Raw genomic sequence first — 23,212 nt, 5'->3', positions numbered from 1 at the left:
AAGCGCTTGGGAAGGACAAGTTGGCAACACATAGGAACGGTCCCTACCCGTCATTCATTCATTCAGTCGTTCATTCATCCATTCATTCAATCGTATTGAGCGCTCACCGAGTGCCGAGCACTGGACTAAGCGGTTGGGAAGGACCAGTTGGCAACGCATAGAGGCGGTCCCTGCCCATCATTCATTCATTCACTCATCCACCCATTCATTCATTCAGTCGTGTTTATTGAGCGCTCACTGTGTGCAGAGCACTGGACTGAGCACTTGGGAAGAACAAGTTAGCAACGCATAGAGACGGGCCCTACCCATCATTCATTCATTCATCCATTCAATCAATCGTATTTATTGAGCGCTCACTGTGTGCAGAACACTGGACTGAGCGCTTGGGAAGGACAGGTTGGCAACACATAGAGACGGGCCCTACGCATCATTCATTCATTCACTCATTCATCCAATCGTATTTAGTGAGCGCTCACTGTGTGCAGAGCACTATACTAAGCGCTTGGGAAGGACAAGTTGGCAACACATAGAGACGGTCCCTACCCATTATTCATTCATTCACTCATCCAGTCGTATTTATTGAGCGCTCACTGTGTGCAGAGCACTGTACTAAGCGCTTGGGAAGGACAAGTTGGCAACATATAGAGACGGTCCCTACCCATCATTCATTCAGTCGTATTTATTGAGCGCTCACTGAGTGCTGAGCACTGGACTGAGCACTTGGGAAGGACAAGTTGGCAACACAGAAACCATCCCTACCCATCATTCATTCATCCAGTCGTATTTATTGAGCACTCACTGTGCAGAGCGCTGGACTGAGCGCTTGGGAAGGACAAGTTGGCAACTCATAGAGACGGGCCCTACCCATCGTTTATTCATTCATCCATTCATTCATTCATTCAATTGTATTGAGCGCTTACTGTGTGCAGTGCACTGGACTAAGCGCTTGGGAAAGACAAGTTGGCAACACATAGAGACCGTCCCTACCCATCATTCATTCATTCATCCAATCGTATTTATTGAGCGCTCATTGTGTGCAGAGCACTGGACTAAGTGCTTGGGAAGGATAAGTTGGCAACACATAGACACGGTCCCTACCCATCATTCATTCACTCATTCATCCAATCGTATTTATTGAGCGCTCACTGTGTGCAGAGCACTGGACTAAGCGCTTGGGAAGGATAAGTTGGCAACACAGAGACGGTCCCTACCCATCATTCATTCATTCATTCAATCGTATTTATTGAGCGCTCACTGTGTGCAGAGCACTGGACTAAGCGCTTGGGAAGGACAAGTTGGCAACACATAGAGATGGTCCCTACCCTTCATTCATTCAATCATATTGATTGAGCGCTCACTGTGTGCAGAGCACTGGACTAAGCGCTTGGGAAGGACAAGTTGGCAGCACGTAGAGACGGTCTGTACCCATCATTAATTCATTCATTCATCCATTCATTCGTTCATTCAATCGTATTTATTGAGCGCTCACTGTGTGCAGAGCACTGGAGTAAGCGCTTGGGAAGGACAAGTTGGCAACACATAGAGACGGTCTGTACCCATCATTCATTCATTCATTCATCCATTCATTCGTTCATTCAATCGTATTTATTGAGCGCTCACTGTGTGCAGAGCACTGGAGTAAGCGCTTGTGAAGGACAAGTTGGCAATGCATAGCATTGCATCAGCCACATGTCTGCTGTGTGACCTTGGGCAAGTCACTTCACTTCTCTGAGCTTCAGTTACCTCAACTAAAATGGGGATTAAGACTGAGCCCCACGTGGGACAACTTGATCACCTTGTATCCCCCCTAGCGCTTAGAACAGTGCTTTGCACAGAGTAAGTGCTTAACAAATGCCGCTATTATTATTTATTCATTCAATCATATTGAGTGCTCACTGTGTGCAGAGCACTGGACTAAGCGCTTGGGAAGTACAAGTTGGTAACACATAGAGGGTCCCTACTCATCATTCATTCAATCATATTTACTGAGCGCTCACTGTGTGCAGAGCACTGGACTAAGCGCTTGGGAAGGACAAGTTGGCAACAGATAGAGGCGGTCCCTACCCATCATTCATTCATTCATTCAGTCGTATTTATTGAGCGCTCACTGTGTGCAGAGCACTGGTCTAAGTGCTTGGGAAGGACAAGTTGGCAACACATAGAGACAGTCCCTACCCATCATTCATTCATTCAATCGTATTGATTGAGCACTCACTGTGTGCAGAGCACTGGACTAAGCGCTTGGGAAGGACAAGTTGGCAACACATAGAGATGGTCCCTACCCATCATTCATTCATTCATTCAATCAATCGTATTTATTGAGCGTTCACTGTGTGCAGAGCACTGGACTAAGCTCTTGGGAAGGACAAGTTGGCAACAGCAGGCTCACAACGCTTATTCATTCATTCAGTCGTATTTATTGAGTGCCTACTGTGTGCAGAGCACTGTACTAAGCGCTTGGGAAGTACAAGTTCCCAAGCTACTATATACACAGCACTGTTCTAAGCGCTGGGGAGGTTACAAGGCGATCAGGTCATCATTCATTCATTCAATCGTATTTATTGAGCGCCTACTGAGTGCAGAGCACTGTACTAAGCACGTGGGAAGTACAAGTTCCCAAGCTCCCATATACACCAGCACTGTTCTAAGCACTGTGGAGGTTACAAGGTGATCAGGTTGTCCCACATGGGGCTCCCAGTCTCCATCCCCATTTTACAGATTCATTCATTCAATTGTATTTATTGAGCGCTTACTGTGTGCAGGGCACTGGACTAAGTGCTTGAGGACACTGAGGCTCAGTTAAGTGACTTGCCCAAAGCCAGGAAAGAGCCCGGGCTTTGGAGTCAGAGGGTGTGGGTTCAAATCCTGGCTCCGCCACTTGTCAGCTGGGTGACTTTTGGGCAAGTCACTTCTCTGGGCCTCAGTTCCTTCCTCTGGAAAATGGGGATGAAGACTCTGAATCCCACATGGGCAACCTGATCACCTTGTGCCCCCCCCTCAGCGCTTAGAACAGTGCATTGCACATAGTAAGCGCTTAACAAATACCGTCATTATTACTGTTATTAATTGGTGGAGGTGGAATTTGAACCCATGACCACTGACTCCCAAAACTGGGCTCTTTCCACTGAGCCACGCTGCTTCGAGAAGCACCGGGCCTCAGTGGGAAGAGCCTGGGCTTGGGAGTCATGGGTTCTAATCCCGGCTCCCCCACTGGTCTACTGGGTGACCTTGGGCGAGTCACTTCTCTGAGCCTAAGTGACCTCATCTGGAAAATGGGGATCAAGACTGGGAGCCCCATGTGGGACAACATGATCATCTTGGATCCCGCCCCTGCCCCATTGCTTAGAACAGTGCCGGGCACACAGTAAGCGCTTAACAAATGCCATCATCATTATTATTTGTTAAACGCTTACTATCAATCAGTCAATCGTATTTATTGAGCGCTTACTGTGTGCAGAGCACTGTACTAAGCGCTTGGGATAGATACAGGGTGATCATGTTGTCCCACATGGGGCTCACAGGCTTCACCCCATTTTACAGGCGGTGGCAGGAGGAGCTTCCCTCAGTTGTTATCCTGATAATGATGGTATTTGTTAAGCGCTTACTATGTGCCCAGCACTGTTCTAAGCGCTGGGGATAGATACAAGGTGGTCAGGTTGGCCCACATGGGGCCCACAGTCTTCATCCCCATTTTACAGGCGGCGGCGGAAGGAGCTTCCCTCAGTCGTTAATCTGATTTTTAATAATGATAATGGTATTTGTTAAGCGCTTACTATGTGCCCAGCACTGTTGTAAGCGCTGGGAATGTGGGGAGATACAAGGTGATCAGGTTGTCCCACGGGGGGCTCACAGGCTTCATCCCCCTTTTCCAGATGAGGGAACTGAGGCCCAGAGAAGTGAAGCGACTCGGCCCAAGTCACCCAGCAGACAAGGGGCGGAGGCGGGATTAGAACCCAGGACCTCTGACTCCCAAGCCCGGGCTCTTTCTGTTGAGCCACGCTGGTTCACGGTGATGATGCCCTCCGGTGGGCATCCCCCCCCCGTGTCCCCGACCTTTGCCCCTTTTGTTCCCCCCTGACATTTCTAGACTGTGAGCCCGCTGTTGGGTAGGGACCGTCTCTATATGTTGCCGACTTAGACTTCCCAAGCGCTTAGTCCAGTGCTCTGCACACAGTAAGCGCTCAATAAATACGATTAAATGAATTTCCTTTTCAGCTCCCCGTTGGCGAGCCGTTGGGGCCGAGCCCTTTGTTCTAGCTCCAAGCGGGGGAGGCCCCGGTTCCCCGCCTTCGGCCAGATGCTGATGGCAGGGTCATTCATTCATTCAGTCGTATTTATTGAGCGCTCACTGTGGGCAGAGCACTGGACTAAGCGCTTGGGAAGTACAAGTTGGCAACATAGAGAGACGGTCCCGACCCCACAGCGGGCTCACGGTCTAGAAGGGGGAGACAGACAACAAAACAAAACATATTAACAAAATAAAATAAATAGAATAAAGACGTACAAATAAAATAGAGTAATAAATACATACAAACATATATATATATATATATATATATGGGGAGGGGAAGGAGGTAAGGCGATGGGGAGGGGGCGTCGGAGCCCCGATTCCCCCTCTCCCCTTTCTTCTTTTGGGGTTGTTTCGGTAGTATTTCTTCACCGCCGGGGTGGACGTATTACCTAATCGGGACCAATCCCATCTGTGCCCCCCATTATACTATTTGTTAAGCCCTTACGGTGTGCCAAACACTGTTCGAAGCGCTGCAGTAGACAGGAGGTTGCCCCCCCCCCCCCCCATTATAGTATTTATTAAGTTCTTACGATGAGCCAAGCACTGTTTGAAGCATTGGCATAGATGGAAGGTTGCCCCCTCTCCCCCCCACATTGTATTGTTTCCTAAGCGGTTACGATGTGCCAACACTTTTTGAAGTGCTGGCATAGACAGAAGGTTGCCCCTCCCCAATTATAGTATTTCCTAAGCGCTTACGATGTGCCAACACTGTTCGAAGCGCTGGCATAGACAGAAGGTTGCCCCCCCCCCATTATAGTATTTCATTCATTCATTCAATCATATTTATTGAGCACTTACTGTGTGCAGAGCACTGTACTAAGCACTTGGGAAGTAGAAGTTGGCAACATATAGAGACGGTCCCTACCCAACAGTGGGCTCACAGTCTAGAAGGGGGAGACAGAGAACAAAGCAAAACATATTAACAAAATAAAATAGAATAAATATGTACAAATAAAATAGAGTAATAAATGCATGCAAACGTATGTACATATATACAGATGCTGTGGGGAGGGGAAGGAGGTAAGGCGGGGGGATGGCGAGGGGGAGGAGGGGGAGAGGAAGGAGGGGGCTCAGTCTGGGAAGGCCTCCTAAGTGCTTACAATGTGCCAACACTGTTTGAAGCGCTGGCATAGACAGAAGGGTGCCCCCCCCCCCCAATTATAGTATTTCCTAAGCGCTTACGATGTGCCAACACTTTTCGAAGCGCTGGCATAGACAGGAGGTGTCCCCCCCCCCCCGGCCAATTATAGTATTTCCTAAGCGGTTACGATGTGCCAACACTGTTCGAAGCGAAGCGCTGGCATAGACAGGAGGTTGCGCGCCCCCCCCCCCCCCCCCCCCAGTTATAGTATTTCCTAAGCACTTACGATGTGCCAATCACTGTTCGAAGCCCTGGCATAGACAGGAGGTTGCCCCCCTGCCCCCATTATAGTATTTATTAACCGCTTAGGATGTCCCAACACTGTTGGAAGCACCGGCCTGGACAGAAGGTTGCCCCACCCACTTGGGGCTCACAGTGTGACTACCCATTTTCCAGACGAGGTCACTGAGGCCCGGAGAAGCGAAGGGTGGGGATGGGGGGACCCCTCCCCACCTTTGCCCGGTTTCCAGGTGAGGGAGCAGAGGCCCAGAGTTGCGGAGGGAGCTGGCCAAGGTCACCCAGAGGACGAGGGGCTGGGGGTGGGCCCGGATTCCGTGTCGGAGACCTCGGGTCTCGCTTGGGCTGAGCCCGATTTTCCGCACCTGGGGATTGGTAAGGTGGGGCCCTCGGGAAGAGGCCGGCCATTCCTGGGTGCCCTCATTCATTCATTCAGTCGTATTTATTGAGCGCTTACTGTGTACAGAGCACTGGACTAAGCGCTTGGGAAGTACAAGGCAACATGTGGAGACGGTCCCTACCCAACATTCATTCATTCAATCGTATTTATTGAGTGCTTACTGTGTGCAGAGCACTGTACTAAGCGCTTGGGAAGTACAAGTTGGCAACATATAGCGACGGTCCCTACCCAACAGCGGGCTCACAGTCTGGAAGGGGGAGACAGAGAACAAAACAACCTCCCCTCCTTCTTCCCCACCATCCTTCCTTCCTTCCTTCATTCGTTCATTCATTCATTCAATCGTATTTAATAATAATAAAATAATAATAGTGGCATTGATTAAGCACTTACTGTGTGCAAAGCACTGTTCTAAGCGTCGGGGAGGATACAAGATGATCAGGTTGCCCCCGGCAGTTCACAGTCTCAATCCCCATTTTACAGATGAGGTCACTGAGGCCCAGAGAATAATAAGAAATAATAATGATGGCATTTATTAAGCGCTTACTATGTGCAAAGCACTGTTCTAAGTGCTGGGGAGGTTATAAGGTGATCAGGTGGTCCCACGGGGGGTTGACAGTCTTCATCCCCATTTTACAGATGAGGTCACTGAGGCCCAGAAAAGTGAAGTGACTTGCCCAAAGTCACACAGCTGACAAGTGGTGGAGTCGGGATTTGAACCCATGACCCCTGACTCCAAAGCCCGTCCCCTTTCCATTCATTAATTCATTCAAATGAGCCCGCTGTTGGGTAGGGACCGTCTCTATATGTTGCCAACTTGTGCTTCCCAAGCGCTTAGTACAGTGCTGTGCACACAGTAAGCGCTCAATAAATACGATTGAATGAATGAATTGAGCGCTTACTGTGTGCTGAGCACTGTACTAAGCGCTTGGGAAGTACAAATTGGCAACATATTTTCCACTGAGCCACGCTGCTTCTCTGAGCGTTTACTGGTTGTGGAGCACTGTACTAAGCGCTTGGGAAGTACACTTCGGCAAAAAGATAGAGACAGCCCCTACCCAGCAACGCGTGAAATCCCTCCCCAAACCTAGGATCGCGTTGGAAGAAATGGGAAGTCTCCTGCCGCACGTATTATGGCCTCTGCCCAGCCTTAGTAATGAAACCCGCAAAAAGACACCGAGAAAAACACCGTCCGATCGTGTCTTGTGGGTAGTTTGGTTTTTTTTGTCGGGGGGGCGAAGATCGGGAGAAAAAGTAAGGGGGTAGTAAAAACAGGAATCAAAATCAAAACGAATTTGAAAAAAAAAAAAAACCCACCCAAAAAGCCAAATCCTTCCCCGGATCACGAGGTATAATTGCTCGGAACTATTGTTTGGACCAGCCGGTTTCGAGGAGTAAGAGTAACCCAGTTTAAATCAAAAAAGGAAAAGACTTTCGCCGCTGCCCTGCCATTTCAGATTGGACATGCGTGGCGTAAAACGAGCGACAAAGAGCCAACCTTTCCCGTTAGTTACCCTTTAAATTAAATGTAGCCTCTCGTCTTTCACGGTTACCGTTTCCTCATTTTAGAAAAAAAAATATGAGAGGCTTTTGGGGTACTGGTAGGTTTATAAGGGGAATACAATTCAGAAAGGCCAGTCGAGGTGACATCCGATATTGCTATATATATAGTTAGCATTTAGCTGGTTAAGGTCCCCCTTCTCCTCCTCCTCCGTAAAATTGTGTGGCCTTTAGCACTAGGTGGTTACTTTGTAGTCTGTTCGTAGCGTTTTGAAGTAACTTCAGAAATCTGATGTAAACCAAATGGAATAAGTGGAATCCGATAAGTTTCTCCTTTGAGATAATTTCATGCAAAAGCCGGCATTTGGTCGGTGTACTTGATTTTTAGAAACAAATAGTCTGGGGCTTTTTTTGTGTGTGCGTGCGTGGGGGAGTTGGGGGGAGGGTTCGGTATGCCTTTGCCCAGAGCCTAGCTTGAGATGGACGCTGCAACAGACTGACACGTTTTACTTAAAGCGGCAGGAAAAGCACCGTAATCGCCGCGTAAAATCTCTCTCGGAGCATCGAGAATGTTAAGTTTAGCGAAATGAATGTTCTTCCTTCTGGGTGTTTTGTAGTGTGGAAAAGAAAGAAGAGCTAACCTTAAAAGTAGTTGCTGGGCTGCAAATAATCACATTCCCTAGGGTGTGAAAAAACAACACAAGCCGGGCTCAGTGGAAAGAGTGAGGGACCAGGTTCTAATCCGGTTCAGTGCCCTGCACATAGTAACCGCTCAATAAATACGATGAAAGCGAGTGAATTGAATACCGTTGATTGATTGATAATCCCAGCTCTGCTACTTGCCTCGTGGCCTTGGGCAAGTCATTTAACTGCCCCTGCCTCAGTTTCCTCATCTGTAGAATGGGGATTCAATACTTGGCTCCCCCCCAGACTGTGAGACCCATATGATTCTCTTGCATCCACCCCGGGGTTTAGCCCGTAGCAAGCACTTGAAAAATGCTATTATTCTTTTAAGTAGATGTATTTTCTACTTGAGTTTCTATTTTGGAGGAAGCAGGCTAGTGCTCGTTTACCTAGACAAGCACACTTAACAAAAAAATGCTTGTGAAGTTGTGGGAAGAATCGTCGAATAATAAAACCTAAACCAGAGTTCCTTATACCTTTTTATTTATTAAACATTTCCCCGCTGCCTCTTTAAAATCACAATTAGGAAAGAACATTATGAAATCCTGGAATTATTGTGTGAGAACCAACCGTCAGCAGTTGTCGGGAACCATTGCTTTTTCAGTACAATAGAGAAACTCTGCCTGGCCCTACTTGTGGTATTTCTTAAGCTCTTTATTATGTGCCAAGTGCTGGAGATAGGTTGGATACTATCCCTGTCCCACATGGGTATTGAGTTGTGTACAATTATGGGTCTGTATCTTTTAGGACGGTAAAATGGAGGATTGCGTAATTTAGTAAACAGGAAAGTGATGCTTACAAGCCTTTCTGTTTTCTGGCTCTGTTTTAAGCCTATTCCTGTTCTTTTCCTGACACATAGTCTAGTTTATTTAAAGAGGAACGATCATTTCAGGAAAGTTTATTGACTGCCACCTTGATGGCTTCAGCACACTGCCATGCAAACGTTGGCTCTCAGATTTGAATTAATGATAAAGTTTCTGAGTTTGCTGAAGCAGCAAGAATTGCGAATGCATGTGGGTGTGACGAGGGCTTCCGGTATGAGACGCATGATATGCTTCAATTATGTGGTGAATCTGCAGGCACCTATTTAGAAGTGTGTCGTTTGGCTTCGCTCTGCTGCTCTTGTCTACGCTGCAAAAGCATTTGTGTACAGGACTAGGATGGGCATGATCCCTATAGGGCCTGTCTCCCTCTGGGAACTGTAGGCATACATTTTTAAATGCCGAAGAAAACACGTTGCTCAGAACTCCGCATCTCTTTGTATCATCTTGGCTAACCTTCAACCAAGAACCGAGAAAGATTTTAATTGTCAAGGTAGAAATATCCTTTGAAGTTGTTTACAGAAAAACATCAGGAGGCCTAAAGACTAAAAACGCATAGGCTGTTAAAAAGACTAGAATGCTGAAAAGGAGATTATGGAGATTTGAGTCTTGTGTACTCCCCAGCTATTCACCTGCTTCATTCTTGTGAGTGAGCAGTGTTCTAAAATTTACCGGAATTGACCTTGAAGAGCATATTTATAGTAAATTTCCATATCCTGCCTGCGTACAAGAAAGCCTTTGAGTAGAAGCAGTTCAGATAAACATGTGAATGTACCAGTGTGACAGATTCATCCAGAAGAGATGGGGGAATTTGTTGAAAAAGATGTTGAGGATTTGCTAATTTGGGGACAGATCTATAGCACTGTTGAGATACAAAGTACATGCTTCTCTCTTTCGTTCATTCGGTCGTATTTTTTGAGCGCTTACTGTGTGCAGAGCACCTTCCTTCCTAACTCCTGCTGTAATAAAAATTTAAATTATTTGGTAATGTTACTCAAAACTTGTTTAAGCGTACCTAATGTGTCTTTTCTTGCAGACTGTGTCAGTTCCCATTGAACCAGACTTTTCAAATTTAGGGATGGCTGTGTGATACAGGACTTGACAACTGCTTCCGCTTACTATGTATATCTCTGTAGAGGGTAGACCAGACAGAGTCTGTAAAATTGCCTCATCATCAGGAGTGTCGAACAAGTGCCTGCCCAAGTGGACGGGCAAGCCATCGGGGGGGTTCTGTGGGTTGCTGGGGGCATCGCATGATTTTGCAGTTGAAGTTCAGAGACTCGGAGAGAGGGGAAGAGGGTGTGTACGTGTAGTGCAGCACTTCCTAACTGTTTCTGGATCAGTGTCTAAGAACAGACAAGCTCCATTCTAGCCTTGGCTGAGCTGCTGAAATAAAGCTCACTTGTCTTTACACCTGGGTCTGAGAGCCTATTGCATGGCTTTGAATTTTAGGATGTTCATGTATTTCCATTTTTTTATTATATTCAGCTTTTCTAAAAATCTGAAATGATTTCACCACTCTTCAGTGTCGTTGGTGTGCCTAGTGGCAGTAGGGGGAAAATGGTTAAAAACTACCACATGTATATAAAATCATCCATTTTGTTAGCTTAATGTGTTTGCCTGCTTTTTATAAATAGCAGCCAGAGCAGGGGTAATTTTTGGTGCAGTGGTTTCTGTGTTAGACCATTTAATCCTACTGCCATTCTTTATGTACTTTTGAAGGAGTATTTTAGTCACCAGGATTCAGCTTGCTGGGTGGCTTGAACACTGATGTGATTATGATTATTAATATTCCTTCCTCAGGTAAAATAAGAGTGGACCCTTTGTGGTTCCTAAATCGTATTAAGCAGTGATGAAGTGGTCTGAAGAAGTGGTAAAGTTAAAAAATAAGATATGTCGTAGGTTTTCTGTACATTTGAAGGCTCCTTTGTAGTACATATAACATAGTTTCTGAAGAGTTGCTTGTTAAAATTGTACTGATTGCCCAGAAGTATAAAATGGGTTGTAAAAGACTATTTTATAAGCCCTCCTTTAAAATCATAACAATAATGAAATTAAGATTAGAACTGAAGTGGGAAGATTGCCATTTTTGCTGATGGGTGTGTAAATATTGTTTCTAGACTGAAAATTTAGTCTTGAAGAGGGGTTTGTCTTAGTAATCCTGAGTTTTGCGAGTTCTACCTGAAATCCTTGTAATAATAATAATAGTAATAATAATAGTATTTTTAAGTGCTTACTAAGTGCCAAGTGAGTGACTTTGCATTTGCTTGAAGCTGAAGTGTTGCCAATTAAGCAAGCTTTATTATTTTACTAGAGTGAAATTTATCATCTTAGAGATGCTAAACCTTTCCATCTTTACATGTTTAAAATATTTTATGAGGGAAAGCTTGATGTTTTCGTAAAATTCCAAAGTTCGTCGAGGATAGAAAAACGGTTGGGAAATGTCTCAAATCTATATACCAGTTGTTGAAGTGGATACCGTCCCATTTATTTTCAGGGAAACCTGGGGTGGGGAAAGTGTTACGCCAGCACACTGTTTTACTATATTTTTGTAAACTATTCTACTTTTTTTTCCTCACATTTTGAACACTCACTGTGAAGTCAAGATCTGTGAAACAGTCCCAAAAGTTTTAATTATAATCGTGGTATTTAAGTGCTGGGATTAGATTCAGTAGAAGCAGTTTGGACACAGTCCCTGTCCCACATGGGGCTCACAGTCTTAAAAGGGAGGGAGAACAGGTATTTTATCCCCATATAATTACATCATTACAAATGAGGTAATTGAGGCCCAATGAAGTGACTTGAGCAGGGAAATGGAGAAACCAGGCTCTTTGAACTCCCAGGCCTGTGCTCTCCAATGGGTCACACTTTTAAGTTTTCTGTAACATAACCTTGTTTGTGTCCCCCAGCTGCCTTCTCTAAACTGTAAGCTTGTTGTAGGCAAGGGACGTGTCTACCAACTCTGTTATATTGTTCTCTCCCAACTGCTGAATACAGTGCTCTGTATACTGTAAGCAATCAATAAATTTGATTCTCTAATCATCCATCTACCCCCTCATCTTTCTGTCCTTAATCTCCCCACGTACTCTATTATCTCAACTTCCTCCATGTTCTCCCTGTTCATCCCTCTGCTTTATCTACTCTCCATCCGCCTCCTCCTTCCCCAGCAGCCACAGCCTTATGGCAAACCATTTTTGGCAGCAGAGCAGATGTGGCCTGCCCATTTATTTCTCCATTTCTTGGGTAGTGGCTTCACCATTTTGCATAAAGGCTGCTTGTGCTGCCCGGATCCTTTCAGAAAAAGGGAAGGGAGGAGGTAGCTTATCTTCCTTAAGGAAGCAGCATGACCTAATGGAAAGAGCCCAGGCCTGGGAGTTAAAGGACCTGGGTTCTAATGCCGGCTCCCGCCACTTACCTGCTGTGTGGCCTTTCACTTCACTTCTGGGCCTTAGTTCCCTCATTGGCAAAATCGATATTCAATGCCTGTCCTCCCTCCTACTGTGAGCCCCATGTGGGACCTGATTATCTTGTATTTGCCCCAGCACTTAATACAGTGCTTGGCCCATAGTAAGCGCTTAATAAATACCACAGTTAGGGTTATCATTCCCTGCTTCCTGTTGTCACTAATGACAACAGGTTGCTGTTGTGGCCATGGGGAAGGAAATGGAGAACAAAGAAGATGGGGCAGTGGGGAGGTTAAGAATGGAAGTTAGAGGGCCAGACCCCCGCGTGTTAACAGAGGTGATGGGACAAACAAGGAGAAGGGCAACACAAAATTCAGTGTCCTAGTATCAATTTCCTTTCCTGTTATCTTCACTCTCCCTGTGTGTATTTGTGTGTGTGTGCATGCGTTTGTGTGTTTTAAAATCCATAATGTTAATGATCCTTGACTCAGGCTTGGGGAGTGAGAACTACAGGATTAAAGGATTTACCTCTCCTTTTTCACCATATCCCTTCAGTCACTCTATAGAACCAGGTTTGCTTGGCTGGCATCAAAGATGGTCTTGGGCAAAGGCGTTCACCCTCCACCTGCTGTTTCCGCACAGGGTTTTTTACTATCGCCCTGGCAGTGATCTTTAATTCATGGGCTCAACACCAACTGCTCCTGCCCAGATTATTGACCAGGGACTGCTATCTGAGTGGTTAGGGGTGAGCTTCAATACTTTTTTTATATAGCACAAAAATCCAGAAACTAGTTTCACTTAAAAAAAATAGGAAAAATGATTATTAAAATTTATTTTTGTTTTAAAATCTTAAGCTTCACACATTGCCATCCCAGAAATATATGACTTGCCCGATTTCATGGAGCCCTAAATTTGCAGGACTGCCCACTGAAGACAGTCTATCAATTAATCAGTGGTATTTGAGTGCTTACTGTGTTCAGAGCCCTGTACGCTCCTGGGAGAGCACAATACAAAAGAGTAGGTACTCACATTGTGAGTATGAGTAGTTCATTGCACTCACAGTTAGGAATGTTCCCAGGCAGAATCTCTCATTTGTTCTAATGAACTTTTTACTAATATGCATTTAGGTAGGGAGATCTTTCTTAGAATGGTACAGGAAATACCTTTACATTTAAATGAGCGGAGATGAGCCTGCAGAAGCTGCTTAGCTGAAACTAAAAAAAAAAAAAACGGGTTCTGCAGCCACTTGGCTGTATCTAGTCCCTCTTAAAAATGGTGCAGAGCACTTCCTTTTTAAGTGTTGAAAACTGTTGTTTTTATTAAAGCGTGTCCTATTGGGTTCAGGGCATTCGAACTTTCTAATGATCCCTGTCTTTGAGAGATGAGATGATGAGTGATGAGAAGAGAGATGATGGGTGTGTGGGTCCTTTTAAAATCCCTTACTGTTTTGAAACTTCAGTTGGGATATTGGACCATTTTAAACTTCTAAACTCAAGGGTCATTTTTTAGAATAGAAGTTTAAGGAATTAGAGCGGGTTTTCTGATCTTAGGCTCCGCCACTTATCGACTGTGTGACTTTGAGTAAGTACTTCTCTGTGCCTCAGTTACCTCGTCTCTTCCTCCCTTCAAGGCCCTGCTGAGAGCTCACCTCCTCCAGGAGGCCTTCCCAGATTGAGCCCCTTCTTTCCTCTCCCCCTCGTCCCCCTCTCCATCCCCCCGCCTTACTGCCTTCCCCTCCCCACAGCACCTGTATATATGTATATATGGTTGTACATATTTATTACTCTGTTTATTTATTTATTTATTTATTTTACTTGTACATTTCTATCCTACTTATTTTATTTTGTTGGTATGTTTGGTTCTGTTCTCTGTCTCCTCCTTTTAGACTGTGAGCCCACTATCGGGTAGGGACTGTCTCTATGTGATGCCAATTTGTACTTCCCAAGCGCTTAGTACAGTGCTCTGCACATAGTAAGCGCTCAATAAATACGATTGATTGATTGATTGACTGTAAAATGGGGGTGGGGGTGGGACGACCTGATTACCTTATCTCTATCTCAGTGCTTAGAATAGTGCTTGGCACCTAGTAAGTGCTTAATAATACTATTGTTATTATTATTATTATTATGCTAACCCTCCAGGGGCAGAGATAGAGGTTTGCAGTGCGTGACACCTATGTGTGTAGAGGAAGCCTTTCTCAAGGGTAGGATGCTGCTGTTTGGCAGAGAAAGAGAAAGCAGAACAGAGGTTTGGGAGTATATGGGGGTGTTAAAGTTTAAGATCATTTATATTGTGGAAAAAGGAACAACTATTGTACAAGTTGCTGCATGAACAGAACAATTTCCCTTAGAATTTTACTTTTCCATTCTGAATCAGTTACTTTTAGGCAGCTTTCGTAAATGAATTGTCTTCTTGATTCTGGAGTAATGTTATATAAAGGACTTTAACTTGGCAGTCCTGTCCAAGTGAAATATTAGTTCCCTGATCTTTCTTAAAAGGAAATAATTATTAAAACTGTCCTCAGAACAATGCTGTCCAAAGGAATGGTCACAGAAGATAATAACAAAGAGAAGCCAGTTTGCTAATTCTCTCGAATGAGGTTATCTGTAGGGAAGCAACATTTTAGAAGAACAAAATCCGAGGAGAGAAACTTTGTGCAAGTGCAGGGGAGAGAGAAATCTAAGCTTAGATTAGTTGCTCATTTGTTTAGGGAGTTAGGTCAGAAACGTAGAATATTGTTATTCTCTCCCTGATCTTGGTGTTACTCTCAAAATATACTTGTAGAAAGGCAGCCTTGGTGGGGTAGAACTTTTGATTAGTACCCCCTTTTAAAACGCATTTGGAACAGAACCTATTGTGAGAATTGAATAGGAGCAGCCTTTTTGTGGGCAGGGAATGTGTCTGTTACATTGTTGTGTTGTACTCTTCCAAGCGTTTAGTGCAGTGCTCTGCACACTGTACATGCTCAATAAATATGAATTGATTGATTGAGCAGCTCCTCTCCATAATTTGCCAATCCAAATCCAAAAGACTTGACACTTTTGAGCAAGGATCATAAACAATCAGTGGAGAAGCAGCTTAGCCTAGTGGAAAGAACATAGGCCGGGCGTCAGAGGACCTGGGTTCTAATCCCATATCTGCCACTTAGCTGCTGTGTGACCTTGGGCAAGTCACTGAACTTCTCTGGGCCTCAGTTCCCTCATTTGTGAAAAGGGGATTAAGACTGTGAGCCCCAAGTGGGTCAGGGGACAGTTTCTAACCCAGTTACCTCGTATCTACCCCGGTGCTTGGTACAGTGCCTAGCGCATAGTAAGTGCTAAGCATAATAAGTAAGTAGAAGCAGTGTGGTCTAGTGGATAGAGCACAGGCCCAGGAGTCAGAAGGACCTGGGTTCTAATCCCAGTTCTGCCACTTGTCTGCTGTGTGACCTTGGGCAAGTCACTTCACTTCTCTGTGCCTCAGTTCATAGGGATTAAGTCTGAGCCCCACGTGGGACATGGACTGTGTCCAACCTAATTAGCTTGTATCAACCCCAGTGCTTAGAACAGTGCTTGGAACAAAGTAAGCACTTAACAAATACGATTAAAAAAGTGCTTAACAAATACCATAAAAAATCAGTGGTATCTGTTTAGCACTTACTGTGAGCAGAAGACCGTACTGAGGGCTTGGGAGAGTACAACGTAATAGAGTTGGTAGATGTCTGTTTTGCCCACAAGGAGTTTATAATCTAGAGGGGGAGACGGACATTAAAATAAATTACAGTTACGTACACATAAGTACTGTGGGGCTGAGGGTAGGGGGGAATATCAAGGATTTAAAGGGTACAAATCCAAGTTCAGGGGTCACCCATAAGAGCGACAGAGTAGGAGAAATAAGGACTTAGTTAAGGAAGGCCTCTTCAAGGATATAGACTGTGAGCTCGTTGTTGGGTAGGGACCATCTATATGTTGCCAACTTGCACTTCCCAAGTGCTTAGTACAGTGCTCTGCACACAGTAAGCGCTCAATAAATGCGATTGAATGAATGAATTTTAACAGAGTATAGAATTCAGTAATTCTCTAGACTGAAAACTCCCTGAGGGCAGGGAGCGGATCTACAAACTGTCTTATTGTACTCTCACAAATAACTTAGTACAGTGCTCCACATACAGTAAGGACTCAGTAAATACCATTGATTGAATGAGGCTGTGAAGGTGGGGAGAGTGATTGTCAGATTTGAGGAGGGAGGGCGGGAGTGGGTGAGAGGTTGATGGAGAGATAGAGAAGATGGAGGTACAGTGAGTAGGTTGGCAGAGGAGTGAAGTATGTGGTTTGGGTTGTAGAAGGAGAGTGGTGAGGTAGGAGGGGTAGGGTGATTGAGTCCTTTAAAGTCGATGGTGAGAAGTTTTTGTTTGATGCGGAGGTGGATGGGCAACCACCGGAGGTTCTTGAGGAGTAGAGAAACATGAACTGAATTTTTTTTCCCCCCAGAAAAGTGATCTGGCAGCAGAGTGAAGTATAGACTGGAGTGGGGAGAGACAGGAGGCTGTTGGTAGTAGTTTAGGCGTGATAAGATCAGTCCTTGAATCAGCATAGTGACAATTTGGAGAGGAAAGGGCAGATTTTAGCAGTGTCGTGAAGGTACATTCAACAGGCTTTGGTGAAAGGTTGACTGTGGGTTAGGTGAGAGAGATGTCAAGGATAACGCCAAGGTTATGGGCTTTTAAAACGGGGAGGAGAGTGGTGCTGTCTACAGTGATGGGAGGACAGGATTTGAGTAGGAAGATGAAGAGTTCTGTTTTGGACATATGAAGTTTAAGGCTGAGAATCCAAGTCAAGATCTCCTGAAGGCAAAAGGAAATGTGCGACTTCAGAGAAGGAGGGAGATCAGGGCTGTAGATGTAGATTTGGGAATCATCTGAATAGAGCTGATTTTTGAAGCCAAGGGGCACCTTGATTTTTGAAAAAAGAAGGGGCACCGGAACTGAGCCTTGAGAAACTCCCACATTTAGAGGGTAGAAAGCAGACTAGGAGTCCTTGATAACTGGACTAGACATAATAAGCAAGCTGACCTCTGAATAACTATTTGAACGTTGTGGAGAATCAATCAGTCGTATTTATTGAGTGTTCACTGTGGGCAAATCACTGTACTAAGTACTTGGGAGAATACAGTATGAGAGAGTTGGTAGACATATTCCCTGCCCACAGCAAGCTTACAGTCTAGAGGGGGAAGAAATCCAGTGGGATTTCAGAAGAGCTTTGAAGGGAAGCGCCATGTTTTGGAGTTTCAGGCAGCAGGAGAGGTTTGAGCAAATGGTCAGAAGTTGGAGAGGGTAAAGTGAGGGTCAGTGAGAAAAAGGGCTTGAGAAAAATGAGTGAGAAGAGTTGGTGTGCCTTAAAGCCAGAGCTCAGGAATATCTAGTCTGAAGCACAAGGCAATAGAGCATATAAAGATTTTTCAGAAGTGGGAAGATGTGTTCAAAACAACACATTGGAGCAGTGATCCTGGTGTCCTGGAGTGGAAAGAGGCTGCTTTAGTAGTCTGGTCGGGTTTTGATGAGCACCTGGACCAGATTGATGCTATTCGGGTGGAGAGGATCCAGAAATAATGTGGAACAAGAACCAGCAAAATAAATGGGTGAGTTAATAGAGAACAGAGAGTCGAATGTTATCAAGGTGGTGTGCTTCTGGGTTAGGGAGGATGATGGTGGGGCCGATGAGTTGGTGTAAAGCGAGATGGACAGTGTATACCCAAAGCAAAGGCTTCAGAAACAGCCACAGTTAGGGAGGGGCAGAGGAAGAGCCAGTGAAAGAGAATGTGTGAGCCAGAGGCACTACAGTTCCCATATCCTACCCAGTCATCTAGGACCACCCATCCTGGAGGGCTATGTGAAGGATCTCTGCAGAGGTAAGGGCCCCCCCAAATCCAGATCTCCTTCGGTCTGGATAAGGAGCCAGTCTGATTCCACACAGCTGAGTTAACTCAATATAGCTAAAACATACATACGTGTCTAAATAGTCTTTTTCCTACTGTAATTTATTGTAGCATCTCCTTCATTAGATTGTAAGTTCCTTGAGCATAGGGATCGGGTCTTTAATTTTATTGGTCTTCTTCCCAGGGCTTACTTATAAGTACAGTGCTTGGCACACCAGGAATCACTCCATAACTACACTAGATTAATTGAGCTAGTAGGATTTGATAATTATGATTGGGTCCTTTCTAGAGGAGCAAATTGTTCAGACTTGGTTGTAGTGGGGGAAAATACAACCAAGTGCTTAGTACAGTGCTCAGTAAGTTCTCAGGGCCCTTCAAGGACCTACTGAGAGCTCACCTCCTCCAGAAGGCCTTCCCAGACTGAGCCCCCTCCTTCCTTTCCCCCTCCTCCACCTCCCCATCCCCCCGCCTTACCTCCTTCCCCTCCCCACAGCACCTGTATATATGTATATATGTTTATACGTATTTATTACTCCATTTTTATTTTATTTGTACATATTTATTCTATTTTATTTTGTTAATATGTTTTGTTGTCTGTCTCCCCCTTCTAGACTGTGAGCCCACTGTTGGGTAGGGACCGTCTCTATATGTTGCCAACTTGTACTTCCCAAGCGCTTAGTACAGTGCTCTGCGCAAAGTAAGCGCTCAGTAAATACGATTGAATGAATGAATGAGTAAATACCATTGACTGGGAGAGGAGGGAGGTTAGGTAAGAGGGAGAGCCGATTCCTTTAGTCTGTAAGCTCGTTGTGGGCAGGGAACATGCTCACCAAATCCGTTATTCTCTCCCAAGTGCGTAGTACAGTGCTCTGAACCCAGCAAGCACTTAATACCATTGACTGATGTATAATTTTTTCTGGCTTGTGATTTGAAAGAAAGCAAAAGACGTATGAAATAAATGATGTGACTAGTTGGGGTATCTGCAGAAATTTTTCTAGATTCCCGACACCAACTGAAATAGTCCTAATCCACTTGGTTCCTTGGAAGCGAAGTTAAATTCAGACAAATTTACTGATTTCTTCTCTTTTTGGGAGGTGGAATTTGGTTAAGTTGGAGTCTGACTCAACATTAGTGTATTTAAAAAAAAATGTGCTCCAGCAGGGCTTTTTGCATAATTGAAATTTACATGAGTCTGAAAACTAAAACCCCACAGTAACTGAAAATCATTTTCTCTTGTTAGGAGTCTGGTGGAAGTCATCACAAAGTTTCCGTTTCTCCAGTCGTCCACGTCCGAGGACTCTGCGAATCAGTTGTGGAAGCTGACCTTGTGGAGGCTCTTGAAAAATTTGGAACGATATGGTAGGTACAGTAGTCAAATAATGAAGATTTGGATGAAAATATAACAACCAGAGTGAAAAGTTCACTGGTCAGCACAGCAGGTTGGACGTTTACGTATGACTTTAGCTTTTACCCCGAGAGGAGACTTTTCAACTAAGGTGTTCAAATCCTGCGAGCCTTTCAAACAAAGGATCGGAGGCGTTCCGGCCAAGCCGCTTCTTCCTGGGATCTCAAAGCAGGCAAGAACTCTGGGAAGCTCAGCAAGGAGGAAGCAGGAACAGTCGGAATGGGTGAAAAGAAATAGCTTTTTTAGTCACTGGTTCCTTATAGAGTTGGTGTCCCTGCCGGGAAGCTGCAAGCTCTTCAGTCCTGGAGGCACAAGCTCTGGAGATTTGTTGTGCTTTGATAGTCACCCTTCCCTAGCCCCCACAGCACTTAAGTATCTATCCGATTGCAATTTATTTTAATGTCTGTCTCCCCCGCTACTCTGTAAGCTTCTTGTGGTCAGGGATTGTCTATGCCTTCGCTTTTTTTTGTATTGTACTCACCCAAGCGCTTGGTATAGTGCTCCTTACACAGTAAGCGCTCAGTAAAGACCTGAATAATGGGTGGAGATAGCAACAATAGGAGATATCTCACATTATCTGCTCTAGCTGCTGCAACTCCAGTGACAATTCCTGTGTGTGTTGGGGAAGCTAGGGTCTTCCAGGTGAAATCCTAGACTCTCATAGCTCGATAATAGTAATAATGATTACAGTGATACTTGTTAAGCACTTAGTATGTGCTAAATGCTGGGGTAAATACATGATGATCAGATCAGACATGGTCCCTGTCCCACATAGGGCTTACAGTCTTAGAAAGAAGGAGAGCGTATTTACAGATGAGGAAACTGAGGCACAGAGAAGTTAAATGATTTGCTCAAGGTTATGCAGTTTCTAACGATAATTTAAAAGCATGTCCTGAGGCCAGTGCTCCTGCTTCTCCAGACACATCTCTTTAATCTTCTAGATTGTGTCAGCGTCTTTTCTATTGCAAACTCAGTTGTAGTGGACTCTCCCAAGCTTTTAGAACAGTGAACATAGTAAACACTCAATAATATGATTGATTGGAGGATGACGTTAGATTGGTTAAAAGTAGGAAATGTGTGCCTGGAAATATACATAATTAAAAGTATATATTCATGTTATTTACATATAGTTATATATATTTACACTTTTTAATGAAATGATTTAAGTAGGAGTAATCGTATTATGCACTTACCATGTGCAAAGCGCTGTACTAAGCGCTGGGAGAGAATGCACAGGTGGGAATGAGACATTGTCCCTGTCCTTGGGGCGAGGGGCTCAGTATCTGAACAGTAGAGACCAGCCTGAAGCAGGGTGACTACAGGGAAGAATTTCAGGATGAGGAAAAGTTCTGGGGCATCTGAGTGTCCAGGAGGCATCTTTCAGCTTGGTGGGAGATATTATAATAGTAATAATAATAATAATTGTGTTATTTATGTGCTTACTATGTGCAAGGCACTGTACTAAGTGCTGGGTCGTATACAGGGAAATTGGGTTGGACACCGTCCCTGTCCTGCACAGGGTTCTCAGTTTCAATCCCCATTTTACAGATGAGGTAACTGAGGCCCAGAGAAGTGAAGTGCCCTGCCCAAGGCCACAAAGCAGACATGTGGCGGAGCTGAGGTTAGAACCATGGCTTTCTCACTCCCAGGCCTGGGCTCTATCCACTATGCCATGCTGCTCCTGTATGTATAGTTAGCTGCTGATCGGAAGGCAGGCTGCAAAATGGGCTGGTGGTTAAAGGGAATTGAGGATAGGATTAGTTGTAGGAGTATGGGAATATTAGAAGTTAACGTCTCTGTTGGTAGCTAGTGGCCAGATTGATAACCTGGGTGATTGTGCTTTGCCATCCCTTTGGCCTCCTGGAAGGAGAGCAAATCCTGAGGACAGGAGCACTCTTGGAAAACACAACTTAGGGCTCCGTCATCTCGGGTTTTAGAGATAGTTGAAATCTGGTATAGTTGAGTAGCTAACTTGGGAAGATGGGATTGATGGCTCTCTGGGATGGGGCTTTAGAATCAACCTGATGCACTGCTCAGATCCTTAACCAGCCTAGTTTCTCGGATTCCCCTAGAGTAGGATCAGCCTGGGGCTTTCTCCTCTTTGAACCTGGCCAGCTGAACTGCAGCTCAAGGTTCATTTTATATCTGGGCTTTCCATGGACTCTGAGATGGAGGCCAGAGTCAAAGAATAGGCTGAAAAAAAATTTTTTCAAGATTGGGTAGGGCTCTGTAGCCATTCAACTTCTCTTTGTTTGGATGAGTGAAACTGCGAGAGAGAGCATTTGAGCCACAAAGTCATAACTTAAGAAAAAATGAACGGGCTATCCCGTAGGTGAACTGGGCCGATTTCTTGAGGACTTCTCCAAATGGTAACGGGGGATAGAACTGGATTATTTCTTCTATTCTTGAAGACTTGGTTTTATAAAATCCAAGGCCACCTTGGAAAATGAAAATTAAGGGCAGTTGAGTGGAAATTCCACAACTCAAACCTCACTACCAAAACCCTGTGTCAGAGGGTAACCAAGCTCTGAGTTGGTGTTGGATAAATGGGTCCGATCGTCGGTGCCAGATTGTGGTAGGGCCTTTTGACTTATTTCTTTGTATTGGTATTATTTCCAATTTTTTGACAGTGATTACTGCCACAAAAGTGGGTGAAAATTGGTGGGGAAATTTGGGGGTGAGGAATGGAACCAAATATCTTCTCAACAGCAATTCCAGTTGTGGAGAGATTTTTTAAAAAAATACCCAATCTTGAATCCTGGGATATAGATAGGAGAAGGAAGGTTCAGGTAATTTCCCTTGACTTCATTTTTGGCCCAGAAATAGGTTCCTCTTGGGTTTCTGACCCATCAGAAAGAGAAACCTATTTCAAATACCAAAGCATTTGCTGAATTTAATTAATTACCCCCTACCTCCCTGCATTGAACTGAATTTCAATAATTTTTTTTGTAAAATCCAGTGTTTAGATACACCAAAGACAAAGGGATGGAAATAAGTCATTTTTAGATTGTGAGATAGAAAGGCATCTGATTTAATTGTCTACCACAGTACTTAGCAGTGCTTGGGTTTTGTTAGCACTGAATGAATACCATAGTTATCATTGAACTTGAACGGTTTATGAGCATGAATGAAGAGCTTGTTACAGCTTTTGATTCAAGGTTAACTTTTATTTTTTCCAGTCTGTAGCAATATTTCTCAAACTGTTTTTGTTCAAGAGAGTTCTATAGCATCCACAGCATTTTATTTTCTTTAAATTCTCCTTCCTTAGTTCCCCAAAGCAAATAGATGATAGCTCTTGCCTATAATGGTCACTTAGCCAGTTTTACTGGTGAGCTTTTGGTGAGGACCCCGAACTGACTCTTGATTCTGTTGTCCATAAAGCCAAGAAGTTCTCCCTAAGAAACTGTCCATTAAGCCAT

At 44.6% G+C, this 23,212-nt stretch overlaps 1 protein-coding gene across 1 annotated transcript in view; it reads left to right on the top strand.

Annotated features, from left to right (window-relative positions):
* The window catches only part of HNRNPLL (heterogeneous nuclear ribonucleoprotein L like), a 48,412-nt gene that overhangs the window by 1,063 nt on the left and 24,137 nt on the right, over positions 1-23,212 (top strand). Inside the window, exon 2 of the mRNA XM_038750655.1 lies at positions 19,629-19,747. Within this exon, the coding sequence (XP_038606583.1) occupies positions 19,629-19,747 (119 nt within the window). The remainder of the gene's footprint in view (positions 1-19,628; positions 19,748-23,212) is intronic.

This window comes from Tachyglossus aculeatus, chromosome 1 (assembly GCF_015852505.1).
Source record: "Tachyglossus aculeatus isolate mTacAcu1 chromosome 1, mTacAcu1.pri, whole genome shotgun sequence".
NCBI lineage: Eukaryota > Metazoa > Chordata > Mammalia > Monotremata > Tachyglossidae > Tachyglossus > Tachyglossus aculeatus.
This window is presented reverse-complemented; position numbering and strand designations above follow the sequence as displayed.